Raw genomic sequence first — 21,281 nt, forward strand, 5'->3', positions numbered from 1 at the left:
AAATTGCAATTAATATAAGAACATTTTTTACTGAAACGAAGCGCTTTTTTTAATATGAGTACTGAAAACAGAGTCGATGAGTATTTAAACCTTATGGACACTAAAGAATATCTTTCTTAATTTATGTAATATCTCAAGAATTTTTCAACAAAATTTTCTCAGATTCATCATGAGCAGATCGATTAATTAAGTGTTTAATTTTAAATGCATCAAAAACTAAGAAAATAAACAGAAGCGTTTAAAATAATCAGTCTAAAACAGGTAAAAAAACGATGTACTTAAAACTATAAGCATATACAAAAAATATATAACTAACATAAATACAACTTGATTACAAAAGCACACATCTAACCTAAAAATAATTTATATCAAGTCCGAATCCGTTGAAAATAGTTGTCAACAATCAGAATACAATGTGCAAGCGTGAATTTTCAACGCCAATTATGGTAATACAAATGCGTGAATTTTCTACGCCAGTTGGGATAACGCTATGCGAATTAGAAATTTTTAATTTCCTTTATTATGGTTTGCTTTAATTCAAAAGTATTTCAGAATGAATCTGAAGGATCGATTAATTAACAATGCTTAGATTTAAATGCATCAAACATTAAGAAAATAAACAGAATCGGTTGAAATAATCGGTCGAAAACATGTTAAGCCTAGCCTCATTAGCGTGGGAAAAGAAACTGAAGCCTTACTCATTTGGCTGTGGGGAAATGAATTTTTTTGGCGGGAAAGTTAGTTTTTAATTAATAATTAAAATTATAATTAAAAATTCAAAAAAATGGACCCCAGGTACACATTTCCGACCTCCTTCCTACCAAATTTGGTAGCTGTCAACGGTCAAGTCAGACGGCCTGACCTGTACAGCGCCAACACACTATAGTGCTCTATATCATCATAATTTAATTGTGAGTGACTAAAATAATTTTGAAGGTGAAATATAACTGGATACAAGAACATAATTTGCCATTGTGTGAATTAAAAAGACATTTTTCTTTAGCTAAATCAATGGAAATAATAATTTCTGTGGAATTTTTTAAAATACTGTTTTAACTTACCAATCGAACTATTTTTATGTTTTACAGAGAAGGAAACTGAATCCAATTCTAATTCAGAAAAAACAGATGCTACAAATCAATCTGCAAAACCTACTGTTCGATTAAATGTCAGGAAGACTTTAAAAAATATTTTACTTGAAAGGTATGATATCATTTTTTTTCTTGATTTTTTTAATCATTTTTTGATTTATGAACCGATGTTACCAATTTTAAATTCTTATTTTATAAATAATATTTTCTGTTTTAATTAATCTCACTGCAATTTTCTAATGAATAATAATTATAAAACTGAAAATGTTATTAATTTAAAATTCGTATTTCTTTGGATGTTTTTGCGATAATAGTGCATGCATCATTTTTTATATTTCTGATCATAAATAATTTTTATTCTTAATAGAGTCAAAAAATCTGATGATCTTGAAATGGCTGAAGAGGATGTGCAAAAGATAGCTGTAAAAATTGAAGAAGAACTTAATTCCTTATTTAAAGATAACAGCTTTAAGTATAGAGCAAAATATAGGAGTTTAATGTTCAACATAAAAGATCCTCGAAATCAGGTACGATGTTTAAAATGTATCAATTAATATTTTTTTATATAGTTTTGGAAGCTTTGGAAGATATTTTTTTTTAAATAAAAAAAGTAGTTCAGTGGCGGCTTGTGTATTAAGGCTACAAAGTAACTGCACTCTCTGAAATTATTTTTAAAAATTCCTTTTTTTAATCAAATTTTCTTACTTTCCCACACTGAGAGTTTAATGCTGGGTTCCTAATTTTCACTCTGAGAGTTTGGTGATCATCAAATATGAAAAATAAATAAATAAAAACAAGAAAAGAAGACCAAATAGAAGAGAAACGCTTGTAGAATGCTGATCGTCTGGTGTGTATATATATATATATATTTGAAGGAACGTTTACTTAGTTTGCTGTTGTTGGTTTGCTATTTTCTTAGCTCTTCTGAAATGTGGAATTGTTATGTGCATCGGATTTTATTTGTCTACTTTTTGAGAAGTTTTTGATGCTTCAAGTCAGCTCGCTTCATCAGGTAAAGAAGAGCGCGCGCGCTTGTGTGTGTGTGCGTGCGTGAGAGAGAGAGAGAGATTTTGAACTTAGAAGGCATTTTGCATTTCTGTAGAGTGGGCTACACCCATTTTCGGTGCCGCTGTGTTGATATCTGCGCATAACTAAAATTTGAACTAGCACTGTTCAAAATTATCAGTGATTGCCTGTTTAATTACTAACTTCGGCCCAAGATCCAACTATATATTTAATTTTACGATTTGAATTTTTTGATATATTATTTTTAATCCTGGAGAACCATTGATTAAAACTATATTAGATTTTTCGTAAAGTGTCATCAGCAACGCTAGACTAATTTAAAATAAAATGAATACATTAATTAATTATGGAAAAAATAGTTATATTCTTAATGATTTGAATTATAGCAACAATGTAATTGGTTTGGTTCATTAAAATACTGTAAACGTTTTATTAATTGTCAACACTGCGAATATCGTCAGTAACATTTGTGTTGCTGGAAATCTGAATTTGATATAAATTGTGGGAAGCTTTCAAATCTATATAAAATTACCGAAGAAGCAGGGGACTTTCGTCTGTTTTCTCATTCCTTGAGGGCATCCGAAAATTGAGTAAGGATAATAGTAAACGTCTTCGGGATTACATGGTAGATTTTCTATCAGTAATCTCAAGACAACAAACTGTCATTCAAATGGTAATGGGGAAATTACATGAAAAGACAGAATTTATAGAGAATATATTGAGTTCTGTCCAAAGTGCTGAAGAAGACTCAACAAGCAAAATAGGTTACACTAAAGCGGTTAAACAATCAATGCAAATATCCAATCAATGCAAATATCCAATCAATCCAAATATCAGATGGAGGGAAGAAAGTTGCTTAGCACATTTTTCCTCATAGATGAAGTTGTACTAGGAAATATCAAAGATAAGGTTTCAAACAAGGATGAAATAAAGCACATAAGTTAGGAAATAGAAATTGATGAAGTATTAAAAGATGAAATAATGACAAAACGATCGATAAAAGTAAACCCGAAGATAATAATTTATCGTATTGAATGAGCTTAGATATGGAAAATGGTATAGAAAAATTAAAAGAGCAAAATTTCTTATTGAGAAATGCAGAAATGAAACATGAATATCTAATGAAAGCGTCGAGGAAAAATAATTAGATAATTTCATTGTATCCTATCTCTTTTAAGAATTTTATTAAAACTACGATCAAACTTGGTTGGTACAGATTGTTATTTAAAGAATACCTTAGAACCAGACTGTGTTATCTCTGCTACAGATTTGAGCATTTGGCAGTAAAATGTCCAAATAAAGATAAAAGTGTACAAGGTGTGGAGGTGAAGATCATAAGGCAGATTCTTGTCAAAATGAAATTTGTTATTCGAACGGGAAATGGCAAAATGAGAAATACAAAAATGTCTTTGAAATAAATCATGACGTAAAGAGCAGACTTTGCGAATCCTTTCAGCCTGAGATTGAATTTTTGAAGAAAAATATTAACTGTTGTAATCTAGAGCTTAACGCTCTATAAAATGTTTGTGCCTTCACTAAATTATGCTCGCATCAACCTATTACGCAAAGTCTGCCTCATTGGAACAGGATAGTGTGCATGTAGATTTGCATATAATCTTTATAACAGTACCGTATTTATTTAATGGCCAAGTTGTTGAAATACCACCTGGCTAAATTGGTGTTTATGATGAGGGAAACGCAATAGCGGCCCTGACCATGAAAGAATCTTATCATTGTAAATAGTTCTTTTAAATACTTTAACTTATTGGTAATTAGTATTTATTGTTTCCCCTTTGAAAATTTAGATTCAAGACTGGAGGTTTTGGAATGATTTGTAGATAAATATCAAAATCACTTGTATTGTTTAATGAGGATTTTAACACCAAAAGTCCTAAATGGGGATAAGATAATGAGGACGAAAAGGGAAGAGTTGTTCTAGATTTAATCAATCAATTAGTTGTGGATATTATTAATGCGATCGATTGTCGAACAACTTTTGACTCTAATAGGTGGAAAAGCTGGATAGACTTGACTGTAACAAAAAATATTCCTAGGAACATGATTCGTGAGTCAACTTTCAAATTTCCCAAAGTGACTACAGATTAATTACGTTTCTGCTTGAAAAAATAACGATAAATGAAAAATCTAGAAAGAGATGGACGCTGGAAAATTTAAAGATTATTGAACTTTGACGAGATCTAAAAACGTTATTGGATTTATTTCTGGACCTTGTCATAAATGAAAATAACTTTTTAGAGGTAATGCAAGTCGTAGATAAGGGTTTAAGCATAATTTGCGAAAAGAACTGTAAGAAACAATCTATTTAAAAAATAACGCTATATGATGCGCACCATGCTTGGAAATGATAAGTCATTGAGGAGGAGATATCATAAAACGATAGACGAGCAAGAGAAAAATATCTTGCAGAAGGGAGCACGTGAAATGCAAGAAAATGATTCTCATAGCGAAGAAAGAATGTTTCAAGGTTTTCTTCGTAAAATTGTGCAAAAGAAGTCATGTGGAAAAATTAAAAGCTTAATAAAGGTGAGAAATCGGAGGACAGAATTGCACAAATTTTGAAAGAAAATGGAGAACTAACAGTAGACTTTAGAAAAAGTAGATACTAAATATTAAAAAAAGCACTTCCCATTTGTGTCGAACAATTGTAGAATCAGATTTGACGATATAATAGAAAAAGAAATTTCAAATTTACTACAATTAAAGTTGAAAACGCTCTTGCAAATATGAAGAAAAGTGGTGCTCTAGAGTATGATGGATGGAGTGTAAAATTTATTCGGGAAATTTATTGTATTGAGAAAAGATGGTTTACAAGAGTGCTAAATGTTTGTTTGGAATATTGCGTTTTCCCTCTTGAAAAATTGCAGAAGTCGTCCTTATCCCTCAAGAAGGAAAAGACCTAAGTGAATACATGTCCTGCAAACCGATCTGTCTACTTCCAATTTGGAGAAAAATCTTAGATAAGCTGATAATTAAAAGACTTTCCTATTCTTTAGAGAGAGAACAGTTGTTAAATACCTATCCGTATGGATTTCGGGGGAGAAAACAGAAACATTATAGATGACCTGAAATGGATTACAGAGTTTATACATGAATCTCGTCTATGAAAGCAGATAACCTGCATAATTTCTTTAGACGTTGCTGCTGCTTTTACTTCTATAAAATGGTTTAATTTGGAACATTTTTGGAAAAATATATGATTCCTAAATACTTAAGTCGATGAATTTGGTGATTTTCCTAGGATAAATCGATCCTTCTACCAGATTGTTAAAAATGGCAATATGACCTATGTGTTCCTCAGGTATCCAATGCATGCCCAATTTTACGGCTATTAGTAATGAATAAATTAATGAATTTACAGATTACTTTGTTCAGGCATATACTGATGACATTATTATTTTAATGAAAACATCAGCCTCCCATCTATTTGCGGCAAAAAGTGAACCAATAATTTTAAAAAATGAAGAATGAGCAAATAAATGCAACTTGAGATTTAGTTGAGTTAATTCAAATTAAATAATAATTAAAAGTAGTAAAGATATCACAGATTTCTGGAGATTAAACTTTATGTTCAAAGAATTTTTTATTCAAAGAGTATTACTTATTTAAAAATTACCTTTGATCCAAATCTGTCGTTCATGGTACATCTAAACGAAACCCACGTCAAAGTCTTGAAATTACTGGAAAATTTTCGAAAACTCGTACGAGCCACTTGGGGATTCAATCCCAATGTTATTAAAGAGTTATTAAAATTATCATATATGGCAGCGAATTTTGATATAAAGACATGGAAAAACTCAAAAATAAATTTATACAAATTCAGAGATAGTCACTGTTAACAACTAAATATACAGTACTATCTGAAAGGAGACTCTCCAAGCCTTGAGCGGTTGTCCATCGATTCATGTTAAGATACAAAATGAAAATGATGTTCTGAAATATATATGACAACAAAAACAGAAGGAATACAAAAATAATAAAAGAAATATTCAATACCAACTTATAGAAGCCCTGAAAGTAAACAAGAATTATTTTGATGAAGGCTTAACAAATCTTCACTGATGGTTCAGAGATTAATGGCAAAGTAGATTGCGCTCTAGTGGCATTTCAGGACACACAAGAAATAGAAAATATGATATATCACTTAAATTTTGAGAATACTGTATTCATTGCTGAATTGTTTGCGATATCCGCGGCGTTTGATTTTATCGCAAATCTAAGATGGCAAAATGTTAATGTAATTAGCGACTCAAGATCAGCGCATCAAAGTTTAAAAGCAGTGGACGAAAGTAAAAAGCTCATAATTGACATCAAGAAAAAGATAACTTTAAAATGAAATATAAATCTAAAATGGGTCATAACCCACGAAGGAAATTTGGACAATGAACGAACAGATCATCTCGCCAAAGAAGCAACTCTTACAGATCAAGTTGACTTCCACTTTAACCTTTCAAGAGCACAGATAAAAACAAAAAAATATTTGACAACATTATCAAGTTATAACAAGAAAGATGGAAGAATTTAAACAAAGGTATTTTGATAAAAGAGATTTTTATCAAAGGTTAACGCAGACAGACTGTATGGTGATTTCTATATTAATCAAGCAACCACAAGGCAACCTAGGTTATTTGGGGAAACTCCTGAAATGTAGATGTGGGAACTGTTCATCATGTCATAATAGAATGTGAATTATAAAAGGAGAACCCTAAAAATTGACCGAAAAAATGGTTCAGTATGGTTTTGTAAATGTTATTTAAACTTCCTCTCTTTCGTACTTCGATTGTTGATGTCTTAAAGAAACTTCTGCAAATAATATGTACATAGTTTAATTGTTTTGCAGTTTATGAGTGCATATAATTTTAAACTGTATGGTGTATTTATAATTTATCTTTGATAGTTAAAGATTTTTATTTGTAATTGTCAATATTAAAGTGACTCATTGTTAATATACTTATTTTGCGTTAGCTCTGCAAATGGATTTTTAGTGGACCTGTAAGTAAAGGGTCAAACGAAATATGTATAAGAGTAGTGGATAAAGCGTTGTTTGGCGTCATCTGATTTCTGAGGGTACTGGACAGAAGGTCCTGATGTGAATGAATAGGTAACTCCTTAATTTGGCTTCGATAAGGGCCAGATCTGCGCCTCTGTACTGGGAGGGGTTGCTTCGCGATAGCCCATCATTTACTTACGTCTGGCCTCGGCTTGGGTGTTGCTTGGTATGCCTTAGATTTTTTTTTTTTTTTCACTCCCATTCAAAGTTTGTCTTCGTTCTCTTTTTTCCCTTGTTATTTTTCTATTCCCTGTTTCTGGCTGTTAATGAGTTTTAGTTTCTATTCTTGTTCCTTCGACGGAAACATATCTGGTGTATTGAATATCCATTTTCTTTTGTGAGAAGTCAATCTTCGAAAAAAAGATACTTAAATAATTTTTTGAAATCTTATTGAGATGACAATTTTTATAAAGTAAGAGTCATTAGTATTAACCCTTTCCACTCGGATGAGGACTCTCACTCACCATTCAAGACGGTGCATCATTTTGACGTTTTATTTATTTATTTATTTTTAACTTTGATTTTTAAAAAATATCTAAAGTATGGTATGACGATGTAGATTAATTTTTCATTAAAATTCAACTTAAAAGTATTAATTTGTGTTCCATAACGATAAGCAAGCCCTTGCGTTAGCTGAATATTTTTGCATCGAATTACTTTTCCGAGTGCAAAGGGTTAGTTATTGTAAAAAAACGATGAACGTTCCAGATCATTTATGGTTTATATTATTTGATATTCATTTTGAAGCAAGTATTATCGAGCTGACTGTGTTAAAATGGAAATATATATGCGTGGCTGGAGGTCCTGATACTTTTATTTGCTGAATTATATGAGCATTTACCCTTATCATGGCAAGATTGCTTTTTTGAAGAAAAGCAAAAAAAAAAAAAAAAAAAAAATGTATATTTATATTTTATATATAAATTTTTTATATATTTTTATTTTATAGTGATAGTATTTTTTATAAAGTTGTATAGATGGTATACTTTACAAAATGAACATAAGGGTTAATATAATTTTCTAGTGATAAAACTACTGAAAATTCATATCATTTTACTATGCTTAAATTGAAAAAAACTTCATATTTGGCTTTGAAATTAAAAATATTTTGACTACTTATAGTTTAAAGTAGCTGTCTTAAAAAATTGCAATTTCTTAGTAAATATCTTCTGCTGACTTCAAGCTCAGCAGCCACCATTAATGTAATTGTCTGTATTTTTTTGATTTTGAAGAAGTTTCTTTTGAGCTATGACTGACTAATATCCTATTTGACATTTCAATTAGACTGTTTTTTCTCAGGGATTGTTTAGAAAAATTCTGAAAGGTAACATACCTCCAGATAAATTGGTCCGAATGACACCAGAGGAATTGGCCTCCTTGGAATTGGCTAAATGGAGAGAACAAGAAAACCAACATGTATGTGAGCAATTTTTAAATGTTTGCTATCTTTATTGTTTAGTTCGTTTTATTATACTTATAGAAAAATAATGTTTAAAACTATATTTTGCCCCCCTCGCGTTTTAAAGTGCCCAATCCTCATGGACAACTGATGAAAGCAGTTACGACTGCATTGCATCCCCTTACCAGGCATCTTCTAAACTATATAAAAAAAAAAAGACTATGTAATGAAGTGGAAGAAATGAACTTTAATGACTACAGCTTTGATTTGGCTTTCAGTTCATAATATTAATACATAAAATCGTGAAATTTAACAGCATAGCATTAAGATAAGCGCATACTATGCGATTCCTTCCCCAATTGAACTGTTTAGTCGAACTATGTGCGCCCACCGAATTCACTCCGACTAAATTGCTTAGATTCCAGAAGAAACATGTAATATGATTTTTAATTGCTCGACAAATAAGTAGGAGCATGTACTTACTGTATGCCCATGCTATTTTAGCAGTTTAGGAACACGCCAGGAATTATTAACTTTTAATACTAGATTCGTTTCTAAGCTGCATTTTCTTACGAAGTTATCTAATTATGAGTATAAATTATGATTTTTTATTTCCAGGGGCTATTTAATATATAAATCTAATCTATTTCTTGGATTCATTTATGGTTGAAAAATCTGTAGAAGTTGCAGAATTTTATGTTCAAATATAGGAATTGGCAAAAAAAAAAGAAGGAAAAAAAAAGGTTTTATGGTGGTTTTTATTATTATTAAGTAATCTTTAAACAAGTCCTGACAGGGTGCGTATTGCAATTAAAAGTCTTTAGAAACTGATTATTTTCTATCCGGATGCTTATATTTTTCTTCTGATGAGTGAAAAAATCAATCAGCGTTTCAACCGCTGGATCTGCTCGAATGTAGATTTTGTTTTCTTTGCAGTGTCGGATCTTTCAGTGCTTAATGGATTTCAATCCGGAGGCCAGAGAAATAGGTTTTATCTAGAGTAGGTTATTTTTTAGGGAAATATAAAATGGGGAAACCTATCCTTTTCATTTACTTAATTCTTCTTTCTCCTCCTTTGGCTTGTTTAGACCTAGAGAAAATCCTTTCTTTTTACAGATAATTTTATATACTCAAATAAATCCACTAATATGCTTTTTAACAATGAATCAGTGTGTTTAGTGACTCGCCATTAATGATTTTTTTTTTAAATATTTTGTCTTCAATTCATTTTTGCACAAAAGTTTGGAACTTTTTAACTATATGTCAAAAAATGTGATGCCTACAAGTAAGTAAAATTACCTACAAGTAACTCCAAAGTTACTTGTAGGTAATTTATTACTCTTGGCAAGATATCAGAAATTGATTAATGACAATAAATTTCTTTTTACTTTTCCATATACAAACTTTTCAAAGAGAAAGAAATGTAATCGCCAAAAAATTTGAACTCAAGTTTCTGCCCAATCTTCTTGATACAAACCTCCTAATAAAACCTTTTTGGAATTATGTCTGTTTGTGGAAATAACGCAAAACGCTTTGAGCTGAAATTTCTTAACACCGAATTTGCAGATTTCTATCGAATTTTAAACAAAATTCATTTACATGAAGGTTTTTTCCTCCCTGTTTATCTGAGTACAGGTGAACACGATGACTTCAAAACGCAAATTGGTAAAATATATTGGTAAATTCTATATTGGTAAAATTGGTAAATTCTATATTGGTAAAATTGGTAAATTCTATATTGGTAAAATTGGTAAATTCTATATTGGTAAAATTGGTAAATTCTATATTGGTAAAATTTGCACATAGTTTTAGCATCTAAATTATACATCCATATTTTGAGCCAAATCCATCAATGAATTGACCATCTATCAGTCTTTATTTTCCCATGCATGTAATTGTGGTAACAGAAAAATGCAACAACTTAAATTAATTAAATTTGCGAAGTAATCTTATTTTAAAACTGTAGCTGTTTTACAGTTTTGGATTCAATTGGGCGACCAAAAATTTCCGAAATTACTAGCAGAGTTTTTTTTAAAAAAACTATACTGGGCCTCTCAAACTAAAAATTTGTGTACTTTTGGCTTTCACAACCTTGCCCGAGGTTCTTACTTTTCATGCTTGACGAAGGGGTGATAATATGTTAGGTAGTATGCAATGAAGTATTGGAAAACCATTTCCAGCAGGTTTCACATGTGTTACAGAGCGTACTAAGCCATTTTTCCAAATGTATCAGAGTGATGATCCACTTTTGGCTTTTTATGAATCTGGTATTCTTAAATTAGTTAAAGTACGATTGTGCTAGTTATGCAGGGCTTTTTTTTAAAAAAAAAAATTTCTAAAACATAGTCGAATGCGGTGTAGTTTTTGTGCTTTCGTCTTTTATATATATTATTTTATGTATACGTCTACCGAATGGTTTGGAACTTGTCTATTGGCAATATTATGTTAAATGTCGGTAGTAATATTTAAATTTTATTTTCGTGACTTTCTTACCTACCATCGATTGTATGATAACATTTTAATTGTTACTAATTATCTACAATTGAATGATAATTCTTCTTGTAGAATAGAAACCTGTAAAGCAATTTATTAACTTGAAAATGAATAAAGTTAACTGTATTGTTATTGAATTAATCTGAAAATGTTCTAGAAATTGTATACTAACAATTTTAAAATTGCAGTTATTGGATATGATCAAGAGAGTACAGTTAGAGCAACAAAAAAATGGAAGTGTCTTGTTCTTGAAGAAAACTCATAAAGGAGAAGTCGAAATTGAAGACGATTTGACAAGCATCCTTGAGGTAATATAGACTTTTTATATTTCAGAGTTTTTTATGATAGAAAGTACTTAATATTGAAATTGCATACCTGATAAATATAATCGATCAGTTTGTTATTATAATGTTGTTATTTTTTCTGGTATTTTTCGCTTTTTTCTAGTAGATTGTTTTTATTACTGCTGCTTGATCTCTAATTGTTTTCTGGTTTAACCCTATAAAAACAATAAGTGAAAAACCATTTTACTAATATGTATCTCAAGTTGCAAATTACTGCCTATAGTTTCGAATTCGAAACATGAATGAATATGCTAAGAATCTTAAACAAGGAGAAATTTTCCAAGGTTAAAACTTAGTAGATTAAAAAATGCTGAATTGGTAGCAAATATTTCTTTTGGATTTGGAAGATTATTTTATGCCTAACAATAATAAGCTATGTCCTTGTATTTTTAATTTCATGATATTAACAAGACTAATTTAAATAGAAGTTTTCCTAATTTAGAATTTTGATTACTAATAGTTTCCATCATGATTAGTTTTTAACTGTTTTTATTTTTTCAAATGTGAAATATGAAGAAAAGGTGTTTTATTCATCAAAAAATTCCACCTTAAAAGACACAGAATTAATGGCACCATTCGTGGATGTGCGATTGGTGGCACCTCTTATTTTTGGACGATTTATAAACATCTGAAACCTTAAGAAGGCTGTAGAAAATATTTTGTAAATATTTGCACTGACCTTTGTTTATGTAAAGCTTCTTAAATTATGAAAATTACACAAATTAAATATTAAATCTCCATGATAAATCTAAATATATACGTATATATGGCTGTTTAGATTTATAAATCAATGTATTTTAGTCAAAAACAATTAAATCTTGAATTGAAACTCCCCTATCTTACCTTAAAGCCCGATTTCTTATCGGGCTGTAAAGGTGCTTTTTATTTTCCTGGAAGCTATTGTAAGCTAATAATTCTCCTGTGTTTCCTTCACTTGCATGCATTGGTTTCTCTTAACCGTTTCACATGCATTGGCGAGACTGACTCGCGCATCGAATTACTAAATTTTTAATTTTAAACGGAATTAAATTAAAGCATTAAATAATTTAGAATACAAAAATCACTTTTAAAAAACTTTAATACCTCCAATGCCCTTATATTATTCAAAGAATTAATAATAATAATAATAATGGTCCTAAATTGGAAATGTCATCTTATTAAGAAAGTAGTAAATTCGTATGGCGTCGAGGTGTTAATATTTATATGAATATTGTATGAATAACTAATTTAATCATCGTAAAACAAGACAGTTTTGTCCAAAGACTTAAAACTTTAGAAGCCCTTGAAATTATATAATTTTTGCTATGAGGAGCAATTGGAAGACAAAACTAAGGAGAAAAGAGGAAAATTATGTCTCCCCCCCCCCATTGCATAGCTATAATAATGAAGGTAGAGTCTGAAAGGTAGTAGTTTATTTAACAAGTTTAGTGCATATTTGATAAGCCGTTTTAGTGTTAATTATTTTTTGCCGTCAATTGCAATCGGTAGTCTTCCATTAGTGAATTAATTGTAGCCTAATAAATTATATTCCAAAAAAAGATATATTACACTTAAATAAACTTTATTTACAATTATGCAATTTATTTACTCCCATGATTTATAGTAAATTCGCATAATTTGGCTGTATTAAGGTAAATCTTCTTGGCATGAATAAGAATGTTGAAAGAAAAGAGTGTTTTATTAAATTTAATTAACCATTAACCAGATATTAATCAGAGAATTCTCATAATGGAATAAGTGAAATGAACTTATAAAGGTAAAATGAAAGTTAAATGTATTTTGACTGCTGGAGATTTCAGGAAAAAAAAAATCTTCCTTTGTTAGAAATTTAATGCAAGCATCATCTTGCTACTATTACCTTTAATGACCATATATGTAATTAGAGCATTTACTTAACTGCATGAATCCCTTTCATGGGATATCTTATTTCAAATTTGAGCTTTTAACAATTATTTTGCTTTATGGTATTATGAAACCTGCAAATTATTTTATTGTATTCATAAATCAAAAGCAGGATGTGCATGAATATTAAAATAATACTTGATAGATCTAAATTAAAAGTAAGTAAAAATTGCATTGAAAAATATCTGTTCAGATAACTTTTAAAATTCAAAATAAAATTTTATCTGTCAAGTATACTGCTTTTGCCTTACTATATAAACATTTACTTAAATCAAAATTAGAAGCTCAAACTAAATATTTTAGAAATTGGTGGCTATATAAAAGAAAATAAGAAATTGTAATTTCTGATTTTTAAGTGATCAAAAATTTAACTGGCTTGTTAAAAAAAAAATTAGTAATTTGACTGAATAAAAAATTTCCAAAATATTGCTTTTTATGACTTTTTTTTAATTGTGAAATCAGAAGATAATAGGGAAAACTATTGCTTATTAGAAATAAAAATTAGTAGTTTGCATGTTAAAGAAAGATTTATTTCACAACTATAGTATGTCATTACTGAAATTGTCTCCAATTTTAAAGAAAAAGACATCCCGTTCATTAACTTTTTTAAATAATGTTCTGTGCATTGCAAAAAAGAAGGAAAAAAAAATATCGGCAACTTAAAATCATAGTTTTCCGTAAAATTTCCGAGTGTTTAATTGCATATTTAGAGAGTTAAATCATAAATTAACTCTCTAAATATTCATATATATATATATATATATATATATATATATATAAACTCTAACTGTCCAGTCAGCACATTCTATTTTTAAAAAAATCCCTGTGTTTCCTTGACATGCGTCAGAAATCCGTATCAGAATCTTAATAATATATTAGCACTGTAAAAAAATATTTTCCTTGTCCATATCTCATGTTATATAAGAAGAGGGATAATTTATTTCTCGCCTCTTCTCCACTTCTGCTTTTGTGCCGCACTGTGACGGACGTGTCTTACTCGCGTCTCTGCTTGTAAATAATTATGCTTTCCCGGAATGGATATTAAAATTAATTAAAAATATAAAAAGTCTTTTCACTGCTTCAACCAAAATATGTTTACATATTAAAGAGTGGACAAGGATAGTTTCTTGTGAAAAATTATTAAATGAACTAAAAGAATTAAAATTAAATCCGCGGGAAAGGAAAATGAATCATGCATAGCTCTTCGCCGACGCTCTTCGTTGCGGCCACGCCGGTTGCGGTTCGTCATGGCCAGTCGTCTTCAGTCTCCCGTGGCATAGCTTCGCTGCGTCGTTCCACGCCAGCCGATGAGATACCCTTGTGTTTGTGCTCCGAAGATGATTCCGTGCTGGCTCGGGCGCTCTGTCTCTCGCTACGCTGAAGTTCTCCCACACCGATGGTGTTCTGCGGCCACGTCGTTCCACGCAGCCGATGCAATATTATCTGTCGTCCGTAGTCCAGGATCCGGCCACGTCGCTGAAATTCGGTGACTCCGTTGATGTACACAAATTGACGCCTTCCATAACCTGTAACTTCATCCGACACTGCTGCTTAATACCCTTGTGTTTGTGTTCCATATCGTCATGTGCGTGCTCCTTATATCTTCAAGGATTTTTGGCTCCTTGTCATCATAAAAATTTCTGGCTCCTTACCTGTGCTGAATAATCTCGCTCTCGACGTCATTTCTTTCTTATATTATCATTGCAATATAATAATCGCCTACTTTACACACCAGTGGTCTCCAGTGCCAAATTGAATCAACCAAATATTTCCAAAATAACATTACAGTGTCCAAGCATTCAAATTTTCAAACTGAAAAATTCTTCTTGACAAATACATGACTTTATTTTTTATTTATTTAAGTTTTAAAGAAGGTAATTTATTCTGTTAGAAAAATGGTTTGACTTCATATATCTCCAATTTTTTTTAATGAACTGTAACGAGTTTTATTATAAACCGGGAACTGTTGAGGGAAAACATTCTTATTTATATTCCTCTCGAACCGGAATAAATAGTGCGAACGTTCTTTATCGCATTGACTGCATGATATTTTTCGTTTGACTGCATATTTGTATGCTAAATTTTTATTAAAAATACATATTAAAATAATAATAATACTTTAAGATAATTACTTTAGATAATTAAGATAAAAGTATTAATTTTTTTAAATTATCTTAAACTATTTAAGTTATTAAATTTATTATAGTTGTACATTTATTATTAATTAAATTAATTATTTATTATTTTGTTATTGTTGTTTTATTTTGCGTTGCAATTCATGCTTATATCCTCCTAATTTTGTTTGACTCCCATTTTCATTCGATTTCTTTCTTTCTTTCATCCTTAACTTTCGGTTTAGAGTTTTAAAAAAAGTGTTGTTAACTCAGGAATGCGATATAGATTGAGCCCCCCCCCCCTAGGTCTTGAGTCACGAGGCGACCGCCTCCAACGCCTGTGTAGAAACCATCAGTGTTTATAGTGTCTCTAGTCTTGAACACGCACACACACTTATGTATATAGCATGAAAATTTGGTTAAATTGAAAACTTTAGATATGAAAACAGAAATAGTTAAACATTTTAAAATTGCTTATTAAATTATATTTTGTTCAGAACAATAACGGTTGTACCTTTCATAGTATTATTTATAAAGAATATAATTATATGATCTTTTGATGTTTCATAACTGAAAGAATTTCTAAAGCATTTTTGTGTTTATTACACTTATGATATATAGCAATTAAACATGATCCTAGAAATAAATACTGAAAGATAGCAAACTCATGTGTTTATTACACTTCAAAACACATTAATATAATGGGGTTATTTCTTGTTATCTTAGTTTATTGTTAAATACTACAATTTTATGCATACTGACTGTAAATTTTAAATGTTTCTCCATAACTACAGTCTTGCTATTCTGAATCGGAAAGGATGTTTTTATGTTAATAATAAAAGGCATATTTACAATTGCAATAAAAATTTTCTTAGTTTAATTGTCTGGTTAAGATTTTAATTGAATTAGGCTTTTCAATTAACATTTTAATCACATAATTAAGAATTAAATAGGTACTGTTAGCTACAGAAACAAAAACATCAAATTTCATATTTTCAAAATATTCTCATATCGTAACATTGAAACACTCGACTTTAAATTCTTTTTAATATCTTCAAATAGCATTAAAAATCAAAAGATCCTTTTGACAAAGTATTATACATTAAATTGATCTCGGGCGAAAAAGTTCTGTACTATGTCGAATAAATAAATTTAAAAAATCATCCATTCTAAAAAGCAATTATTTTATACTGATCTAAAGTGAAGTGCTAGTTTATATTATATTAAACTTATGTCTACTCCAGAATAAATCAAATGTTTCTAATCTAAAATAATTTTCTCGGATAATGATAAAGACTTTCATGAAGAAATCATGCAAGTGAAATAAAATCAAAGACATATTACTAAACCAGATTGCTTCGATAGGATATGCTCTTTCTCTATCTCAGAAAAAAATAAATGGAGCACAAATTCATAAAAATACAACAAAGTTCTTAAATATATTAATAAATGTATAATAATTTAGTAGCCTACTATCAAACATATATATTTTATAATACCAAATCCTGGCATAAAATATAAAGGAAACAGTTTGAAGGATACGTTGGTTACAGACTGTTTTTCAACTCCAATCCCGCCGATGAAACTTTAGAAGAAATGCGTAGTCGCCGATGTCGTATGACTTTTACTTCATGAGAATTGACCTAGTTTGACGATCTTTTGGTTTGAAGTCTGTCGCGTTATTGATAGTATATTGTATTTTTAAAAAAAAATGGTCTACTGTTATAGCTTTTACTCAAGTAGAGTACTTATATTAACGACATATCAGCAATGAATCGTCGTACAAGATCGCCGAAGATACATGCGAGTCTATTGACTATGTTTGCTATTGGCGTGTAGTTAATACACAAGTATCGTAGTATATTTAAAAAAAACTAATGATATATTCATTTTTATTTCAAAAAATATTTATAATTGAAATATTTGAGAGTACCATAGGTAACCCAACATTAATTTTTAAAAGTAAGCGAATTTCCCTCCAATTTAATTGAATAATCGAACAATTCAATTCGTACATACGATCATTAAACAATATTCTCTGCATTTAGTTGAAAGCAGAATAATTGTAAACGATAGTTAATTTCTTCAAATATATTTAAAATGCTTATATAAAGTTTTAGTTTTAGCCTACTGATACCTTTGGCATTTGCTTAAAAACTTCAAAGCTTTTCAATTATATAAGCTTTTTTAATCATCAAGCCTATATTTGTATGTTATTTTTATAATATTTGTTATCTTGATATTATTTATTCTGCGATAAATACTGAATTGAGTGATATTAATAAAATCATTATTTGTGGTCCCTTAAAATGTAATGTTTCATTGTTTTTGTCTGATTAAAAAGAATTTGAAAACAATAACTTAAATGAAAAGGCCTTTCAATTTGCCGAAAAGAATTTTTTGGAATCGTATCTGACTGTCTGTGAACAAGATAATTCAGAAACGCTTTGCGCTTGACAGCACGGCTGAAATTTGGTATATAGAATTAAGAACACATTTGTACATTTCTATCAAATTTTGAATGAAATTCATTCACATCAAATCTTGTTGGCTGGCTGTTCGAGTACAAATGAACTTAATAATTGTAAAGCACAAAGAGCTTGGCGGATAAATTTTGGTTTGCAGGTTTAGAATCTAATATATAGATACTTCTCATGTTTTGAACTAAATCCGCCAGATCGTCTATGCATATGATATAAATTTTTCAAATTTTGGGCCAAAATCCGCCAAACTGTTGATCATCTGTCTGTGTGTACTTTCGCATGCATGCAAATGCAGTGACTTGAATCAACAAAATTCGGTTTGTTACTTTCTGGCAACAGTTGTAGTTTAGTGTCAAATCTTGGCGCCAATCGGCTTTCGGAAAGGCGGCCTAAATACATAGTCTCAAGATAATTCGGCAAAAATGCGAAATCCGTGCCAAAGATCTCTATTTTGAAACTATCGTCCACCAATCCCATGCAAGTTATTCGCGGCCTTTCCAAAGGTCCCAAGATTTGTGCGAAGAGAAGAAAAGAAAAGAAAATATTGGGGGGGGGGAGGCAGTATGCGAAACAGTTTTGTAAGACCACTTCCGCTGGTTTAAATAATACTCTTCGAGTCTCAAATGGCCACTTCCTTTTTTTTAACCTCAAAAATTAAATATTCATTTATGATCTTACATTCATAAATTATTATTCTTGTGCGCTGTCCAATTCTGTGTCCATTAAGTCATTGCAATCACGTTAATGAAGGGTTCTTGAGTTGAGCTCTGGTGTTCTAGTGAAAATTCATATACACACGCAGCTACATCGGGCAATTAATGCATGACTAATCGGCTGCGGCTAATTACAATGGCAGGTCATGTTTTTGGATGACAAAATACCTGTTCAGTTATCGATTTCGGCGACGGTTTACAATTTGTTACTCTATTACTCGGCGTCAGCTTGCCCCTTTGGATCTAGTATCTCTCAACCATTCTGTAGCGATCAGTTGTGCCTAAGATAATAGACACCTAAGGTTTTAGATCTCTTTGGATCCGATAAGCACATCTTTGAATTATGTCTTATGTTAACGCAATAACTAAAAGATGGAACGAACTAGATGATTGAAATTTTGAATGAAATGGACCGAATCAATTAATAGCTACTGTTCTGAAATGCATATCGATTATGTTTAGTGTATGATAAAGCTAAACCCAAAGTATGTCAAATTGTGTAAGTATTGAATATAGTCTTCTGCAAGTTTTTTAGTTTAGGTTTAAAACTTAATAGACATCCTATTTTAAGAAGGTTAGAAGATTATTGATGAAGTTATTATCACTCAAGAATTGCTCCATAAATTCTTAAGAGCTCGTAATTTTCAAATATAGCATGTTAAATTTCATACGTTACTGGTATTTGTTTCATTAGTGGCTTATATCACTTAAATACTACAGTAATTTTGCTTTATTTTATTTTTATTTATTTAACTTATTAATTTTTAGATGTACTAAATGCAATTTGACATCTGTTTCCTCTTATTTCACGCAGCAAGATCTTCCTAAACCTGTGGTAAAGGATTCGTCGAATGATCTTATTGATACTGAAAAGGAAGAAATGAAAGATAGTACTCATCTACACCGTTCTCATTTGTTTGATAACAATTGTAAGATATGTACTGGAAAAATAGTACCGCCTTCTGCTGATGAAAATACTCCCAAAAAGGTTCGAGTGGCGCATTCTATATCAGTGGATCTTGGTTCTCCAAATGCATCTGAAGGACCAAAGGTAATTGATGGAAAGTCACCTGTGTCCAGTGCAGGAGATGAGTCAATGGATGAAGTACCAACATCTACTGTGTCGGAGTAAATATAATTTTTTTTTCTTTAAATAATATGTAATTATGTGTAAACAGTTTAATAAATATAAATCACAAGAGTAGCAAGCTAATTTTTTGAGAAATTGTTATACTATTTATGTCGCTTATTTACTTTTTATTTTGCTTATTTAGAAATAAATTTCTTTAGTGCATTTTCTCTCTATGTTATAGATGTGATTGTGTTCGAAAATTAGGGATTTTATTTTCTGAAATTTTTTGTATAATGTCACTAATTTTCTCAATTCTGGCTAATTACAGCTGGACGTTTGGCTAACTGCCTTTTTCACTTCTAATTAACTTAAGCTTACAGTATGGTCATAAAATTAGAATTTTTTCAAGCAGTAACTCTAAATATGGAAATTCAAAAGAAAAATTAATTTCAACCCTAATTAACAGAAATTTAACTTTGCACGAACGAAGTATCATTTTTGCTATTATACAAGATTACAGCCATTTATTGAACATTTAGCAAACTTGTTGAAAAGACCATACCGTAATTCTTGCTAGACCAAGTATATCAATGTGACATTTAAAAAAAAAAAAAAAATCGAAGATTGATGTTTGGGATTTACAAGAATCGTTTTTCTGATTTTTTTTTATTACAAAAACTTCTTAAATCATTAAGAATTTCGATACTTCATTAGTAGAAGATATTAAATGTATTTTCAAAGATGCATAATTTAAATGGTAAGATTGCATGCAAGGGTAGTTACTTCATAAAATTTAATGATTTGGATCTTGCTCTGCATGGTGAAGCAACCACTTTCATTCTCTTGATAAAATTGGTAGATTTCCTTAATGTAATTTCAAATTATGTAAAGTTTGTTGGACAAAGAAGTCAAACTATCGAATAGTTTTTCACTTGCCTTAAAAAGAAAATAAAAATACCGATGGTCGTAACTTCTTGGCTGAAATATTCGAGCTGAAGCAGGATGGGAAAATGAAACATATAATAATGACTACACTTGTTTTATTTTCTTTGTGACCCCCCCCCCCTCTTTTTTTTTTTTTTTTTTTTTTTTTAGATAACTTATATGGGTGTTTTTGAATTTATGGGAATCTCCGAACATTGGTAGCCGAAAATGCCGTCTAGACTAAAAAATATTATTTATTTTCTTTAAAAAAATGCATATGAGATTTTTGGATCAGAAAATCCTACAGAAACTCTATTGGTGAAGATTTTTAGAAAAACTAGTGAAATAAAAGTTTAGGAATAGCTGAACAAAATATACATATTATGTATTTCCCACAGGTTTTTCTCTTCCGGAGTGCAATTCCTTCAACTCCTATTAATATGGGTACTTCAGATTCTATTCTAATACTGGAACGGTTAAGTGAAAAATCGTCTTTGTCAAAATGATTTACTAATTAAAATGAAATATCATTTGTTAGCAAATAAAAAGAGAAGCATAGCATCCCCCCCTTCCATCCTAATAAAAAAAAACAACTAATTTTTGCAATTATTCAAAAAAAAAATATTGAGGAAACCAAATGCTGAGTGATATT

At 30.2% G+C, this 21,281-nt stretch overlaps 1 protein-coding gene across 2 annotated transcripts in view; it reads left to right on the plus strand.

Annotated features, from left to right (window-relative positions):
• Window positions 1-21,281, plus strand: part of LOC129960026 (uncharacterized) — a 123,829-nt gene that overhangs the window by 92,641 nt on the left and 9,907 nt on the right. For both annotated transcript variants that reach the window (XM_056073034.1, XM_056073036.1), the window contains 5 exons: window positions 1,089-1,203; window positions 1,459-1,618; window positions 8,485-8,601; window positions 11,266-11,385; window positions 19,448-19,761. In XM_056073034.1, the coding sequence (XP_055929009.1) occupies window positions 1,089-1,203; window positions 1,459-1,618; window positions 8,485-8,601; window positions 11,266-11,385; window positions 19,448-19,761 (826 nt within the window). The remainder of the gene's footprint in view (window positions 1-1,088; window positions 1,204-1,458; window positions 1,619-8,484; window positions 8,602-11,265; window positions 11,386-19,447; window positions 19,762-21,281) is intronic.

This window comes from Argiope bruennichi, chromosome X2 (genome assembly GCF_947563725.1).
Source record: "Argiope bruennichi chromosome X2, qqArgBrue1.1, whole genome shotgun sequence".
Lineage (NCBI taxonomy): Eukaryota > Metazoa > Arthropoda > Arachnida > Araneae > Araneidae > Argiope > Argiope bruennichi.